Genomic DNA, 16524 nt, shown 5'->3' with positions numbered 1-16524 from the left:
CTGTCGCTGGGCACTACTGTACTGTTGAGGGAGTTGATTTTCGCCCCCAGGAAAATCTTCACCTGCTCCGGTTCCAGCGATGACTTCCCCCAGTGGATCGAGAACCCCAGATTCGTGAGAGTATCTGTTACGCGTTTTGCGTGCCTCTCGCACTTCTCGCGTGAGTTTGCCTTGACCAGCCAGTCGTCTAAGTAGGGGTAGACATGGATTCCCTGTCTTCGTAGGTGGACCGCGACCGCCGACAGGCATTTTGTAAAGACCCTTGGCGCCGATTTTAATCCGAAGGCCAGGGTTGTGAACTGGTAGTGTTCCTGCTCGATGTTGAACCTTAGAAGGCCCTTGTGCCTTCTGTTTATTGGGATGTGCAGGTAGGCATCCTTGAGGTCCACGGTGACCATGAAGTCCCCGTCTCTTATTTGGGGCAGTACCTCCTGCAGCAAAGTCATTTTGAACTTCTGCGTTCTGATGAACTTGTTTAGGTAACGCAGGTCCAGGATGGGTCTGAGGTTTCCGTCTACTTTCGGGACCACGAAGTAGTTTGAGTAGACCCCTTTGTTGCGTTCTCTGAACGGCACTGCCTCTATGGCTCTCTTTTCTACAAGTTTCCGTGTTTCTTCCCTGAGTAGTGCCAGTTCTTGGGCCGATCTCTGTCTTCCCTTTGGTTTCCTGTTTGGAGGTCTTTTCTCCAAATCTACGCAGTATCCGTACTGCATGATGTTCCGTATCCACTTGTCTGTGGTTATACGCCGCCACTCCTGAAGGTAGAACCTCAGTCTTCCGCCTACTGGTGTTGTATGCTCGTAGGCTTTTGAATATTCTCTTCTCCCTGATGTTAATTTTTTGCGCCTCACCCTTGGGGGCATGACGAGGGTAGGCGTCCTCTTGCGTGCTGAGTCACTTTGATGAGGGCTGTTCCCCCCTCTCCTCCTTTGGCCACGTCCGTTCCCTCTCCCGCGAAAGGACTGGCCCCGAGGTTGGTACTGCCAGTTTTGCTTCTGTTGACCTTGTCCGTGACTTTCACCCTGCTGACCCTGCTGGAACGTCTGGTGCGACGGCCCCTGCTGGCTTCCTCCCCTACCGTAGGGTCTCCTCGAGGGATTGCCTCGCCTCATTCCCCTCAGCTGTAGAGCCCCCATGGACCTCGCCGTTTCGTTTTCTTTTTTCAGCTTGGTGAGCTTCTCGTCTACTGTTGCTCCGAACAGTGTCTCTCCGTTGAAGGGGGTGCCAAGGATGTTGTTCTGCACCTCCGGTTTGAATCCCGAGATTCTTAGCCATGCATGCCTTGTCTCGGTGACCCCTATGGCCATGAGTCTTGCTGAAGTCTCTGCCCCGTCCAACGCCGTCTTTATACAGGAGTTGGCGATGTTCTTGCCTTCGTCTATCAGGTGTGAGGCTCTCTGGCGGTATTCTTCGGGGAGGTGCTTTACTAGCTCCCCCATCTCGTCCCAGCGCTGGTACTGGTGTCTATTGAGGAGTGCATTGGAATTCGCCATGCGCCAGTGCATTGCGGCGTTCCTCTCGACCTTTCTTCCTGTGAGGTCTATCCTCCTGCTCTCCTTATCAGGTGGTGGGCCCGAAGTTGCTGGTACGTTGGCCCTTCTCCTGGCCGTGGAAGCTATGATGGAGTTGGCGGTCACGCTACCCTTGATGTAAGGGGGGTCCAGGGGAGAGTGCTTATACTTCTTCTCTGTCCTGGGCGTGATCGACCGGCAGGTCGCTGGTTCCTTGAAGGCTTCTCTCCCCTGATTCATCACACTTTGAAGCATGGGGAGGAACTGGCTCCTTGTCTGGATGGGGAGCAGGGTCTCGAGGAGAAAATCGGCTTTCGGCTTCTCCTCGTCGAGTTTGACGCCGAAGGCTGTCGCTGCGCTCCTGACCACCAAATTGTACACCCCGATGTCGTCGGGTGGCGAAGGCCTCGAAGGGTACGTGTCCACGGGCTCCTCCGGGTTTTCGGTGTCGAGATCCTGCCATTCGATGTCGTGGCTGGTAGATGGCGCCGAGTCGTAGAACGACTGTTGGTCTTCTTCCTCGGCTTCTCCGTCATAATAGGTCTCGTCTTCCTCTTCGAGATCCCTTGTTAGGCCCTCGGTGTCGAATTCGTCCTCGACCTCGACGACGTCCGCCGATGAAACCGTTGGAATCTTGAATTCCTTCATCTTGGCGTCGAACTCCTTCTTCCTTTGAAGGATGTTCTCCATTTCGGCCTCGAGCCGCCTCTTCTTTTTCTCCATTTCGGAGATGCTTTCGGCGTCGACCGCGGGTCTTTTCGACGAAACTTGCGTCGACGTCGACCGTTCTTTCAGCGTCGATCGGCCCGTTTCCTGGGTTGTCTTCGACGACCCTTGCTTTTCGGCGTCTTTCGGCACCAGGAAGTCCTTTTCTAAGGATCCGCTCGGCCTCTTGTCCATGGTTCCCCCTTTGGTCGTCGAAGTTTTCGGCGCCGGGGCTCCCTTGGTGGACTTAGACTCAGATTTTCTCGAGTCACCCTCGTGTTTTCGAGGTACTTTCTGTTTTGCGCTCAACGATTCTCTTACCTCGTCTTCTTTTTTCTTGTCGGTCTCTACGACCGTGAAGTTTTCGGCTGTCTCGGCGACGTTGTCCTCGTCGTCCGTGGAGAGGCCCAGATCGTAGAGCGACGGGGCCTTACCCTTGCCATCCATGCTGGCGTTGGCTCTTCTCTGCCGATCTCTCGCCCGGAGCGTCTTCGGCGCGAAGGCTGAGCAGGCGTTGCAGTCCTTACTCTGGTGTTCGACCGGTAGGCAGAGGTTGCAGACCGGATGCTGGTCCTTCTGCGCGAACTTGTGGTGGCAGTTTGGGCAGAACTTGAATGGCGTCTTGTCCATTGCGCTCAGGGCCTCTGAGTGCGCATTCTCCAAGGTCGTCGAAGAAAAAGGGCGCTGAACCTCCTTTCTTCGCGCTCCTGATGAAATCTCTTCCTTTCCTGTGATATCTTCTAGTATTTATCGACGAAACTCGCTTTTCTTTCTTCTTCCTTCGAGTGTAATTCTGGAGCTTCCCGATGACGATCCAGACCCAACGGCGGAAAAAAGAATCTGAAGATGGCGCCCCAAAGGTGGGACTTCCGCAGGAAGCACGACGACGTCACGGGAGGTGCACCAAATGGTGGGTCGTCGCCCACCTGGGCTACAAAAAAAAAAAAAAAAGAAAGAAAAGACTACGAATCCGGACCCAACCACAAGATCGCGGAATAATGCACAGCATAGTGAATCCAGAAAGATTCACGCTGCAAAACTTAACTTTCGACAACTGCAGAAGGGAATTTCACTTAGAGCCTAATGACGCGGCCACGAGAGAGAGAACAGGTTTTGAAACATTTGTACAAAAAGGGGTGATTTTGTTCCTGGACAGTTCACTGCTTGCCTCCACATACACTCCGAGGCCCAGGTATATGGCCATGTGGAAGGGGGTCATACAAAGAGAAATATCTGACAAGGAATGGGCCAGGCTGTGGTCAGACATCGTTAAATTGAATAACTCTCTAGAACTTCGAGAAGCCCATTTAAAAACACTGATGGATTGGTACCTTTACCCCATAAAACTTAAAAGAATCTTCCCGAATACATCAGATAGATGCTGGAGAGGCTGTGGATTGCTCAGCGATTTCCAACACATTTGGTGGTACTGCCCCACAATAAGACCCTTCTGGGAAGAAATCCTCACACAAATTAAAAGCATGTTGGGCTATCCTATACCAAAATCTATAGAGGAGGTCCTTCTGGGCATTAGAGATCCGGCCCTTGAGCACCAAACCCGAGCGGACAAGGCCATTATGTGGACATGCAAAGGGGCCGCGAAAGTAACGATCGTGGTGGCATGGAAGACGAGAGCAGCTCCCACCCTCTCAATATGGCACTCTCGGCTACTCTGTCTCGAGAGAATGACGGATATTTCCTGGGTCGATTATAAAAGTTTGGAATACAAATGGGGACCACTAGTTGACTTTCTCACAAAGGGACTGCCATTGGCAGTGTGTCCGCCCTCAGTTAGGGTTATGCACCTCTTTCTGTTCTAGCACTCTACACACGACTAGACCTTAAACAACACTGAAGATATAACGCCGCCACCACTTGAATTGTTTGTTGGGAGGGGGGTGGGTTTTTCTTTTTAGGGGTACCTTCCTGGTTGGAAAGGGTTTGAGTTAAAACCTGTCACAAAAGAAAGACGGGATGAGCCTATAAGTTTCTATTTTATGTGCCTTTACACTATTGAAACTGTACCTGTTACTATATGTACTTCACAAGAGAAGGCTGAGGCGCACGCTGTATGTAGCGGCTCAACCTTAGTATTCCTACAAATGCTCTACTTTGTACAATTGCCTTGATGCCACTTATGCTGTACTGTTACGAAGTATGTGCCAAATGCCAATAAACATAAGTTTGACAAAAAAAAGATATATATATTTTTTTGATAATCAAATTTATTATTTTACAACGCATAGAACAAATCAGCAAAAGCACGGAGGATAATAAATCAACTGCATTCTCACAGTTAGAGCATCCCACAGATCCGCACCCCATAAGACATACACAGGCAAAAATAATGAGACAAATCATTCCGAACCCTCCACAGTACCCAACCACTTCCCCCACACCCTTCGATATTTAAAAAAAAAAAAAAATTATATTAATGAACTAATATCCCTCATGATTGTGAGCTTCAGTTTAACTCTCATTCTTCTCAGAGTAAATATTGTAGAGGAATTGTCTCTTGTAATCAGTTTATTTTCTTCCTATTGAAATGCCCACTATCCTTTGAACAATTTTACTTTAACAGAACACCCCATGTTAAATCAACTACTTGATCAATGAAAGTCACTTTCTGCCCTGGATCTGATCTCTGTCCATTCTCCCAATCAGTTGAAGGCCATCCTGATAAAGCCCCTTCTAGATACTTCGAACTGCTCCCAAGCCTCAGGAAGGGTTCTCATTTTTAGAAGTTTGCCACAGTCCTCCCCCTCTTGGAGAACCCTAGCCTTCCCAATACTACTAATTATCATTCTATCATCCTTCTACCTGCCACAGATAAGATTACGGAATCCTTTACGGCCAGATCTTTATCATTATTTCTAGAATGCAATCCTACAATGAGGATTTCCAATCTAAAAGAGTAACGGAAACCGTAATTATCTCAGTACTAGACTACTTTTGTCTAGCTACTGCTGTTGACGTGTTAACGCCCCGATCTTTCACACAGTAAACCACACAGTTCAACTTTCATCCACAACTACTTGTTGTTCTAATCTGTTAACACAATTTTAAGCTGTACACCTATGTGGATGACACCAAACTCATATTTAGTGAGTTGTCATCCGGCAGATGATTCCTCTATCAAGCATTGTCTATCAGAAGTAAGAATATCTATGAACCACCACTGGCTTAAATGTAACACTGATAAAATAGAAATCCTGATTACTGGTGTAAATCACAAACTCTGGCACTGGTCCTTATTGCCACCAGTTTTTGACCATGTTGGAAGCCCACTCATTCTGTGAAAAGTCTGGGGGTAAAAATGACCTATTCTCTACAAATGGATTGACAAGTTGCCTCAGTAGTTTTTCCTGCTCCGTTTTAAAGAGAAACATTCAAATGTTCTTTCCCTTTCTTTCTGTAGTTAGTCACCAGGCTTTAATCGTGGGACTATTTTGATGAAAGTGAATGAGTCCTCCTATATCATTTGAAATATTTTCTTATTCAAATTATACAAGTGTTGTTGTAGTATACAGAAAGTAAGTACTGCGTCTTCTGTGTTGTATCTTTTTTTATTCTCAACAGGTTTTCATCATGTCTAAGATTCATAATAAATTTCAAAGGTTGGTAATTGTAGGAAGCCATCTTGGAATGGTTGACAATGTAAAAAATTCCAAATACTTTATAGAAGAAAAATTCATAGGTGGCATCCCTTTCAAGTGTGTGTGTGCCAAAGCAGTTGCCATCTTTGAATGCTATACTATATGACAAAAACATCATAGGATAGCTGTCCCAAAGTGTGCGTATGGATGACCATTTCTGAATCCTTTTTTGCCATAAAGTATGCCCCAGCATACAAGGACTGACAAAGCGGCTACATATCAAAAGCACAGATTGGCTCTGCTTCTAGATCTTTGGTCTACTTTAGCGCACTTTCACCTTAGCAAAGATTTAAAAACTCTTATTCAATTTTTATATTCCCTGGAGGTCTTCCCAGACCGTCTACCCTGTGTTCAGACTTCCTGAGTGCCAAGAGAAAGATGGGTGTTACAGCACTTTATAAATCTTTAATAACATAATGTGAAAAATCTGTACCTTTGCGGGTTGGGGTCGTTCTTTCGGTCTCTGTCATGACGAATCATGCGGCATTTTCCAATGATGGCATCTGGGCGAGAAATGCCCATCCCTCTAGAAACTATCCTGCAAAAATAAACATGCATTTTAAAATAGCAAAGGCATGTCTGGCAAAATAAAACAATAACTATGTATTATTTAAGATAAGTATAATAATACGGAATGTAGGTCCAAAGTTATCCCTAATATAGAGCTCTTCAGAGTAAAAGTGAAAACACATATTTGTCTATAGATAGGAGTAATTTGTAAGTATGTGAAGGAGCCAGAAAACACTTTAATCTCCTCGTTTCTTAATTTCAAACCAATGTAGTCATTAGTTCTGGTATTCCTTATTATATTAAAATTACAAATGATTGATAGCAAATCAATATTTCAATAGAACACTGGAGGTAAGAATATATTCAAAGTGTTGCTTGAAATGAAAGCTTTAGCAAGTGAATATCATTTATTTTTAAAAGTACTGAAGAATTTAAAAATACATCTTTCATGGTGCAGAATACAAAACTAGACTGGAGATTGCTACTAGAGTAAGCTACTTACCTTCAGTAACACTTTTTGGGTGGATAATACATCTTATAGCAGATTCCTCACCTTGAGAATCTCCCACGGTCAATGTCACTATAAGTACCCCACTTAAATCAAAAAACGGTTGGGAAAAAGAAGCACACCGGGTGTCAGCCACTTATTAGCGGGAAACGAAGCAAATCCTTTTTGTTAAATAACCCTCACACACTCTAGTAGTGTCATGCTTTATCATCGGGTTCACCATGACTCCTAAAGGTTAGGGTGGGATCAACCATATTTCAGCAGGGAGCACTTAGAAGAATAAGGCCAGGCGGTTTAAAGATGAAAACTCCTCCTGCGGTTCCTGGTATCCCTTTATTAGCGGAACCATAGGGGATATTAAAAGTAGAAAAAGTATATGTGGGTCATCAGGAGGTGATGGTCCTATGACCCTAGTGCCAACATGTTTTAGTCTGTAAAAAAACGGCCCATTCGGGTCCTGGACTTTCTTCAGGGCAAAAATAATGTCCTCCCTGGTTAAATAAGGAAAAGGAATGTCCTATATTTAACTTTGTAGAGGGCAGAAAGCTGCACCTATACGAAAACGGGGAACAAATACCTTATCTCTTCTCCTGTTGCATATGTTTTCACTCCATCTGTAAAAAAACATTTGAGTGAATTGGTATCTGCGCTTAATTATCCCATCCGTGCTGCGCTCCTATCACCCATACTTGCCATTCAGGAAGGGTGTGTAGGAGCGACCGTTTTCCAAAATTATCATATGCGCGATCGTGACTTACGGAACCTTATTCAGTAAAAACATATTCTCGATGTAACTCGCATACTGCCACTCAACCCAAAAAAATGTAGTGCGATTACACTCCACCGTGTCAAAGCACCACACACTTCACCATCCACACCAAACCGCTACTTTCATACTGCCTGACATGTCAATGCCTTGCTTTTACTCATGCCGCAACGACCACCTTACCCCAGTTTGGAGGAGTACGATCGTCTCAAGAGACCGCAGTACTGTGGGGGGTAGCCCTGTAGTCAGACTCTAAAATCGAGTCCAAAGAGAAGGGTGAAAAATAAAGGAAAAAGACTAGCAGCATTAGAAGTGGCGCAGCATTATTTTGTTTGTTTATGTACCATATTAGTAGTATTTCCAAGCTCATTCCAGCCACATACTCACAACATCAAGGGTCCTGCCTGCCACACCTACTTGGGCCGCGTCTCCTGGCATTTGCACAGTCGAATGGCGGAGACCAGCTTTTATCAAACTTCCTAGAAGCCATCCCGGGCGGCCAGTGAGCGTAACTCCGCCCCTCCGCTCGCACCCCGTGATGATGTATTACGCTGCTAACGCAATGTGGACTACACAAACCCCCAGGATCATGGGGATTGTGGTTCCTCCCTCATCTGTTATGGTCCCAGTTCACTCAATTAGCGCTGTCAGATGCCTGACATATGTATATGCTGTTAAATGTCTAGGTAATGTGAGGCCCCGCTTTGCAAAAATGCATCCTGCCGCTCTTCTCATGGGGACCCAAAGTGTCTACACTCTGTTCGCGTAAAGAGTGTGAGATGGGAAACTTTGTTGCCATATGGTGATTGTAGTACCCAGCTTCACCAAGACGTTTAGGCCTGCACTCCACACCTATCATAATGTTACATTACATTATATTGAAAGATACTTCCTCATACCTCCAATTGGGGGTCAAGACCATGTATCCTATATTAAGAGTCCATCATTGGACAACGGTGTACCATGTGAAGGCCTATGGATGCAAAAGCCTCTCTATTGTCAGCTCCCTCACTTAGTGTAGCGCAGTTGGTGCTTTTAGGCGTAGTGTCATTAGAAGGGTACTGCTCATTTATCTATAGTTAAGTTGATTCCAAGGAATGGAATCGTTCAGTCCACTCACATGAGTCTTCATTCTGTAGACCCAGCGTTGCTCCCTCTCAAATAGTCTACTTGCCACATTTGTACCACCTTTGACCCGTTAAATGATGGTCCACTCCAGGTCTTTGTCTGTATGTCCCTTCTCAAGATAATGGAGTGTCGGTTTAGTGGCTGAGATGGAGCGTCTGATTGTGATCCTGTGCTCACTCACTCGCACATTGGCCTTTCAGGTAGTCATGCCTATGTACGTATGTCTGCACACGCATGCAATCATATATACTATGTTATCTGTGTTGCAGGTTGTATGGTCACGTTGTTTCCACGAATATTCAAGGCCCAGATCTATGTGTGAGGTGTGAGTGGTGAACTGGCATACTACACATGAACCACATGGGTTAATGGCCTTTGACTAGGGGTTGGCTCCACAGAGTCAGTTGTTTGTTCTGTTTGGGTTTGTAAGAGTCTGTGTGGAGCAAAGTGTTTCTGAGGCTCTTATTGCGTTTGAAGAACATCTGTTTCTCAAATGTGAGTTGATTTGAGGTCAAAATTGGCCATTTGTTATTGATGATCTTCTTTATGGCATTGGAAGAGGAGTTATATGTAGTAACACATATGAGTGACTTAGTCTCGGTTTTTGCGTTTGTTTCTAATAGGGCAGATCTCAGGGTGTTGCGGGACCTCTTGGCAGCCTGGTCAATGACCCTCTTTGGATAAGCTTTCTTTTGTAACTTTTTTTAGCTTTTCAGCCTCCTTGTTGTAGCTGTCAAGGTCGGAACAGTTTCTCGGATCCTTAGATACTGTCCGATGGGCAGGTTCTCCCTTTGTGACAGTGGGGGGGGCGCTCGCGAAGTGTAGTAAACTGTTACGGTCAGTAGGTTTAGTATATAACGTGCTTTCCAGGCTTCCACCTCTTGTTACAATGTTGACATCCACGAACGATATCACCTCATTATGAGCCGACATCGTGAATCATAGGAAAGGGTTCAATTGGTTCATCCCTCTTGCGAATTCCATTGTACTTCCCTCATCACCTCGCCAAATGATCAGAATGTTATCAATGTATCTGAACCACCTGCATATCTTGGCTGCATAGGGATTGTTGGACCAGATATGTTCGTCTTCAAAGTTGCTCATGTACAAGCATGCTATACACAGTCATTATCACACGCCAGCTTCATTATAATCAATATAATTTTTATCACCCTATTTTCTCGCTTAGCAATCACTTGGACCTCATGTGCTCGCTTAAAAATCGATACAACTGGCAACACACAGTCGTCAAAGTCACGAGCGTTCTTCGAATTCATTTCTCTAAGCATTCTTCTAGGAAAGGCGAGCCAAAAATAAAATGCATTGCAATCAGAGCAACTAGCACACATAAGGGACACATTTTTTTTTCCATAACAGGCATTAACATCCACGCTCTTTAAGGTTTGATGAGGACAGCTCTTCGGGTGATGACACGTGGATTCTTCGGCAGTGAGACAAAGGTCCTTCCTTCCCCATTATTTTCTGGTATTTCTATACACTTTCTGGTCATTTCAAAAAATCTTTGGAAAATTTGCAAAATGTCCGAAATCTGTAGGGAACTAACAAATCTGCATTTTCTACATACATTTTTTTTCACTGCAGGTGTGGACTGTCCATAGTAAAGAGACGCTGATCTTTCATACTTCCTGTTCTTGCAATACATTTGTGCTTAAAGGAAGGATTGTGTCTTCAGGAAGCCACTCCCTTGGTTCCACCTCGAGCATTCCAATTTTCCTTTTACAGTGATATCCCCAGGACTGGTAACAAGGACTCTTTTGTTCAAATAAATTGCCTGTAGGGTGACTGGGTGGGCACTAGGGTGCCTACCTACATCGTCGTCGTCAGGATACTAGGGTTCTAGAATTAGGGATTCACTTCATGTGCTGAAGGTGCATTATGGGAATTGTAGTCACGAGTTGCTTCCACTAAAACCAATTGGGCTGACTTGCCTAATGACGATGATTTGAAGAGAATGGGCTGGCCTGGAAACATAGTGCCCTGACATCATGGAGTTAAAGTATAACACACCTAAAAAATAAAATCTCGTACCACACAATGCTCTCCACCCTGCTCGGGAACGGCCAATGTCTGCTGCTCATCGTTGACCTGAGTTTTTTTGTGTGTTTTTAGCTTTAGTGATGAAGCCACATTTTCGCTTTTAAGTAAACATCTTGAGCGACCCAGATATTATCATCAAGGGTCTTCAGCACGACACTCCGAGAGAAAGGGTTTAAGTTCGCCAAATGTGCTGAGGTTCAGAGAGGCGAAGAGAGAGAAACCAGAGGTGAGGTGAGGGCGGGGCGTGGGAGGGGAGACATACTGAGCAAGGCGTGTTGAGGAGGAAAGAGGGATGAACATGAATGGAGAAACGGGCATTCCAGGGCAAATCCCTTAATCTCCCGCACCTGAAAAGGGATTGAACTGGGCCAGCTCTATGATATCCTTCTGGTCTTTAAGCAGAGCACCTGAATGAAAACCGTCAGGGCTGCCAGCACCAGCGTTGCCCGCAGTGGCAGGGAGCTAAGCTCAGCCATGCTGCAGCCAAAGAGGACTTGGGGTGTTCAGTGCAGCACCTGCTGCGCGCGCCAGTGACTCCCTGCTCCTGGCACGAGACGCAAAGAGTGGCAGAGAACGGGCGCTCAGCACGCACGTGCTCTCAATAACACAGGCAGACTGGAGGCGGAACTAAAGTTTAAAATACACAGGTTACCAGCCACCTCATCCCGCCTGTCGTAGAAGAGTGGCGAGACGCTGTAGCTGCAGTCGGCGCCATGTTGGAAGGGCACGGCTTCCAGTTAGTGTCCTTAAATGCCATGATAATAGCAATTATTGTCTCACCCTAGCCTCCGTATTTTTTGTAGCCTAGCGGCGGGAGGATCAAGCAAGTTTGCACTATATAAAATTGCCCAAAATAAAAAAGCAGTGTACAGGCGGGTCAAGTTTGCACTATATAAAATTGCACCACGGGGTCCTTACAGTAGAAGACACTAGACACCTAGCTGCTTGGGCTGCAACCATGTTTGCAGCTCGGTGTATTTGCAAACAAGCCCAATCACCTTAAAAAGAAAGCCCAAAATAAAACAAATCCTACCAAAAGACGCCAAATTGCCGTGGATATTAAAACGTTTTAAAAACCTAAATAAATACAATAAACAGAGGGGGAGGCACAGTGCATGAGGCAGCACCAACACAACTGGGGCGGTAAAAGGACAGGGAGGGAGGAATGCAATATTTACATGTAAGCAGCCATGTCACCAAAGCTGAACACAGGCAGACAGTAACAGACCAGAAAACCAAGAAATTACAGAGACTCCCTCAGAACACATAAAGACCAATGGCGGAATGAGACAGTAGTTAGTCCCTGCTGCCTGGGAGGAACTGAAGAGAAAAAGGAGGGACAAAGAGGCCGGACTGACCACTAGCAAGCAAGGATTTTTAAAGGACACTGAAACAAACAAATCAAAAGCAGGGGGATGGCTTTAAGCCAACATGAGAAACAACAACAGGTCTTGAAGGCTCGACCTAAAAAGGTCACCACCTAGTGTCACTCCCATGTGTTCGCGTTCCTCAGTCTCATATCTCCCATATGCCTTCCGCTCAATATTGCTTCATACCTCCAAATTAAACACCCAGTCCTCCCTCAATTGTAACACATTCACAATATTTTCCTCACTATCTTTTTCATATCATCCGCAATGACAGCGTAATAAGCATACTCTCCAATGTAAGGTATTCCCATTTGCTAATAACCCACGGGGCAATGTGTTCCCGTGGCCACAAAGCTTTTGGGCATCGAGCACAGAGTAACAATTGGTCACACCTACACTCAAATCCTAAATAATACAGCGGCACTCAACATAGTATGTTTAATCTTCTTACAGCGACCCAGGTCGCACCAGAGAGGGTTTCATCGAATAAGCTCTGCGCGACATGATATCCAAAACTGCCATTGCATAAAAGAAGTAAGGCAATCAAAATTTCGCCTGCACCCACAAAGCATTCATGTGCGCCGCAGGCGACCACACCCACATCTGGTGTCAAGGTTTCTCATCTTGCGGTCAATGTTACAATGCATTGCAAATAGTGTTTAATTTGCGTAGGGCGGCCCATTTACAACAGCTAAAATGTTATCACATAAGCTCCACTCAGCATGGTTTTCAAAACGCCATCATATTTACCAGGTATGGCGATAAAACTTTTGACCACACTTACAATACATATGAACATGTCCCAGGCAGCCATAGCCACTCACAAAAATCAAGATTCGACCTTCCGAGTTCAATGTTGCAAATTTTTACAAAGAGACCACTTAATACCGTACCCGATTAGTGTCCTCCCGCTTCGAGCTGCCATGGCGTACAGTGTTTCATCTCAAAATCCACTTGATAAAGAGGCCTGCCCTTACATCTGTCTCAACTTATATAGGAACAGGTGGTCACATGCTCCCCATGGATGCGATTGCACGTTAAAGTGAAACCGATATGTTTTACTCGCCAGAAGTAATGTTTCAATAGTGAGACGCCATGCTAAACCAAACTATATCATTTATTTCGCATCAGTTGTATAAACCAAGTATACATACCACATTAAACAATTCAAAACACATTGGCACCTCCATGTGAGCACCATTGACATTCCCCCATCAAATCGTCTCTATATACCACTTCCTCGACACAATTACATCTCAAAATTGCGCAGCAGGACAAAAGGACTAACATATAACTAATGGACACTCGCATCAACCTGCATTAATTTCTAGCCAATTAAGCTAGGAATAACACTGGAAGACAACACAGAGAATATAGACAGATGATCCATTTTAATGACTGCAAACCAGGGTAAGTAAACTGCCTATAATTGATCATATTTTGACAAAAGTCTGTGAAACAAAGGGGATAAAAACACATATGCTTAAGCTCCTTTAACTATACATGGGCTTTCCATCATCGCCCATGCATCAGTGCATGTACCCAAGTGTTCATCCTTTTCAATAACCACACTTGTAATCACAATTTATTGTTTCTGACCCCAACCACTGAATCAAACTTACACTCAATTATACATAATATTCTGCTGAATTCCCATGTGTTATGTTAAACCACATGGTGGTCGCCTACACCACGGTATAATATCTTGAGGATGCATCATCATAATCTGCATGTACAACCCTATTCCAACAATTGGGTCACACACCCGAGTAAGATGAAAATAATCATTGCATCAATCCTGATGAGCACCCAGCTACAATAATAAGCAGCGCAATAAGCAGCACAATAGTGCATATTACCTAACTTACTGAAGCTAAACTCTACAAAGACTGAATTACTCCCACTTGTTGAATACTCTCTCAAGAAGGAATTGTGTGCCCTCCACGTGCCCACCAGTCCCCAACATGCCATCCAGTTATTAATCACCATAAGGGCCTGGTGCGTTATTGAGTTTGATAGAGGAGGATAAGACCTGTCCAGACCAACATCCACAATACAATTAATTGGCTCACATCAAAAATCCTGCAGGACCGAGCGGGCAAAATACCCCTCTTGGCGAACCTGGCTGTCCAGACAGTACTTCTTTTTGAAGGTATGGAGTAACACCCCAGTAGCTGCCTGGCTGTTGGTAAGACAGGAACTCTGCGCGCCATCTTAGTAGTAGCAACTTTGACCCAAGTGACATTAGCTCTCAGCTATTCTGTAGGCTGGTTTTCATCAAGTACTTAGCATATCTTAATGCAGAGTACAATCCAGCAGGAGATGGTCCTTTTCGCACCAGCAAACCTCACAAAGAGGTTATCATCCATCCGGTGTTCTCTGGCACGTTAGATGTAAAGGCTAAGTGCCCTTTAGGAGCCAATCAATGGTGTTTCTTCTCCTCCTTGGAAGAATGAGATGGAGCATAGAACACTGGCAGGGTGATGGTTTGACCGATGTGGAAAGGCGTTACAACTTTCGCAAGAAGGAAGCTCATGTCCACATAACCAGTTTGTCTGGGAAGAAGGTAGAGTACGGCGACTGCACACAGCCTGAAGCTCAGTCACTCTCTGCATCGAAGTTATGGCGACGAGGAACATCGTCTTGAGAGTAAGAAGCTGTAAAAGGCAGCTGTTTAGAGGCTCAAAGGGAATACACATCGAATATGTGAGGACCAAACTAAGGTACAACTGTAGCATGACAAAGAGAGAGAAAGAGGAAACAAATATTGCAGGCCTTCCAAAAAACGCATCATATGCGTGGATTTGAATAGCGAGTGCTGGTCCGGCAAACATAAAAATACCAAAAAAGCTGAAAGATATCCTTTACCTGTGCTCAGACCAAAGCCTTGGCAGACAAGAGACAAAACAAACAGGACATCAGATATCTTGGCCTGGAGGGGGGAGGGGGGTCAATCTGGTGTACACCGCTCCAAACCACAACAAACATGTCACAACGACAGGCATATACTATTTTTTGATGAGGGATGCCTGGATGCCAAATAACATCAACCACCTATATACGAAGATCGAAGATATTCAGCTGTCACCACTCAATCTCCAAACATGAAGGTGGAAATTGCGATGCCTGGGTGCAGAACCGTGCCCCACGCTGCTACACAAGGTTCACTCAGAGTGGCAGCCTGATCGGAGGACAGATGCTCAAGACCAGGAGCTCTGGATACCATACTGTCCAGGGCCACTAGGGTGACTTGGGTCCAGTTGATCCTGATCTTTTTCAGAACTCAGGATCGCATTCAGGAGTCCCGGGCTCTACTCTAGGTGCAACACATCTTCTAACGAAAGACTCCTTTGAAACTCCTATGCGCAGAACTGCTACCATTGCAAGTTCTCGGCAGTGGTGTACAGATCGAGCCAAGGTTCTCCCTATTTGCAGAAGAGGCCTTGTGCTACCTCAGGGTGTAACTGCCACCCATCCGCTAGGCGTCCACAGATGAGTTTATCTGCCCTGGCATTCAAAGATCCGTCCAGGCTGACTGTTCACCAGCAGAAAAATCTCTTGATAGAACAGTCATTTCCCAAGGCATCCTGTCTCCTGGGACAGGGTCCAGAACCCCACTCCATCCTGCTTGTTGCAATACCACATAGCACTGGTGTTGTCTATAAGCACCTGTACCAGTCTTCCTTTGATGTACGGAAGGAAGGCTTTCAATAACAAGAACACCACTTTCAATTTCAGGAGGTTGATTTGAAGCTGGCACTCCAACGGAGACAAGAGACTTCTGATCTCCACCTCACCCATGTGACAGCCCCAACCCAAAAGTGATGCATCAGTCACCACTTTTTGAGTCGACCTAATGAAACCTAGGGCACAGTCGAAAAGATCAGGATCATAGCCTTAATGTCGTGGAGGAATCAGGTGTGACTTCAGCTTGTTGATAGTAAACCCCAAAGCTGACAGGAATTTCGCCGTAGTCTTGAGCTGATTGACAACTGCCTAAAGGAGAGCCCACCTTCAACAGCCACTCAGAGGAAGGGAAAGACTGGGTTCCCTGACATCTGAAGATGTGCGGCCACGATCTACATCACTTTTGTGAACACTCAAGGAACATTGGTGCGACCAAATCGGTACAATGAACTGGGAATGCGGATGTCCCATCACAATCTGTAGACAGCGCTGATGGGCCTGCAGGACATGAATATAAAAATAGGCGTCCTGCTGAACAACACCACCACTCAGTCTCTAGGGTCGATGGCAGACAAGACCTGGGCCATGGTGAAAAGTTCAAATGTGTCCTTCCGGGGAAAGGCTG

General features: G+C 45.6%; 1 protein-coding gene across 1 annotated transcript in view; it reads right to left on the bottom strand.

The window, feature by feature from the left end:
• The window catches only part of B4GALT1 (beta-1,4-galactosyltransferase 1), a 357167-nt gene that overhangs the window by 63804 nt on the left and 276839 nt on the right, over positions 1 to 16524 (bottom strand). Inside the window, exon 5 of the mRNA XM_085641085.1 lies at positions 6306 to 6410. Within this exon, the coding sequence (XP_085497211.1) occupies positions 6306 to 6410 (105 nt within the window). The remainder of the gene's footprint in view (positions 1 to 6305; positions 6411 to 16524) is intronic.

Source organism: Triturus cristatus, chromosome 2_2 (assembly GCF_964204655.1).
Source record: "Triturus cristatus chromosome 2_2, aTriCri1.1, whole genome shotgun sequence".
NCBI lineage: Eukaryota > Metazoa > Chordata > Amphibia > Caudata > Salamandridae > Triturus > Triturus cristatus.
Note: the sequence above shows the minus strand (reverse complement) of the source record. Positions and strands in the feature narration are given on the sequence as shown.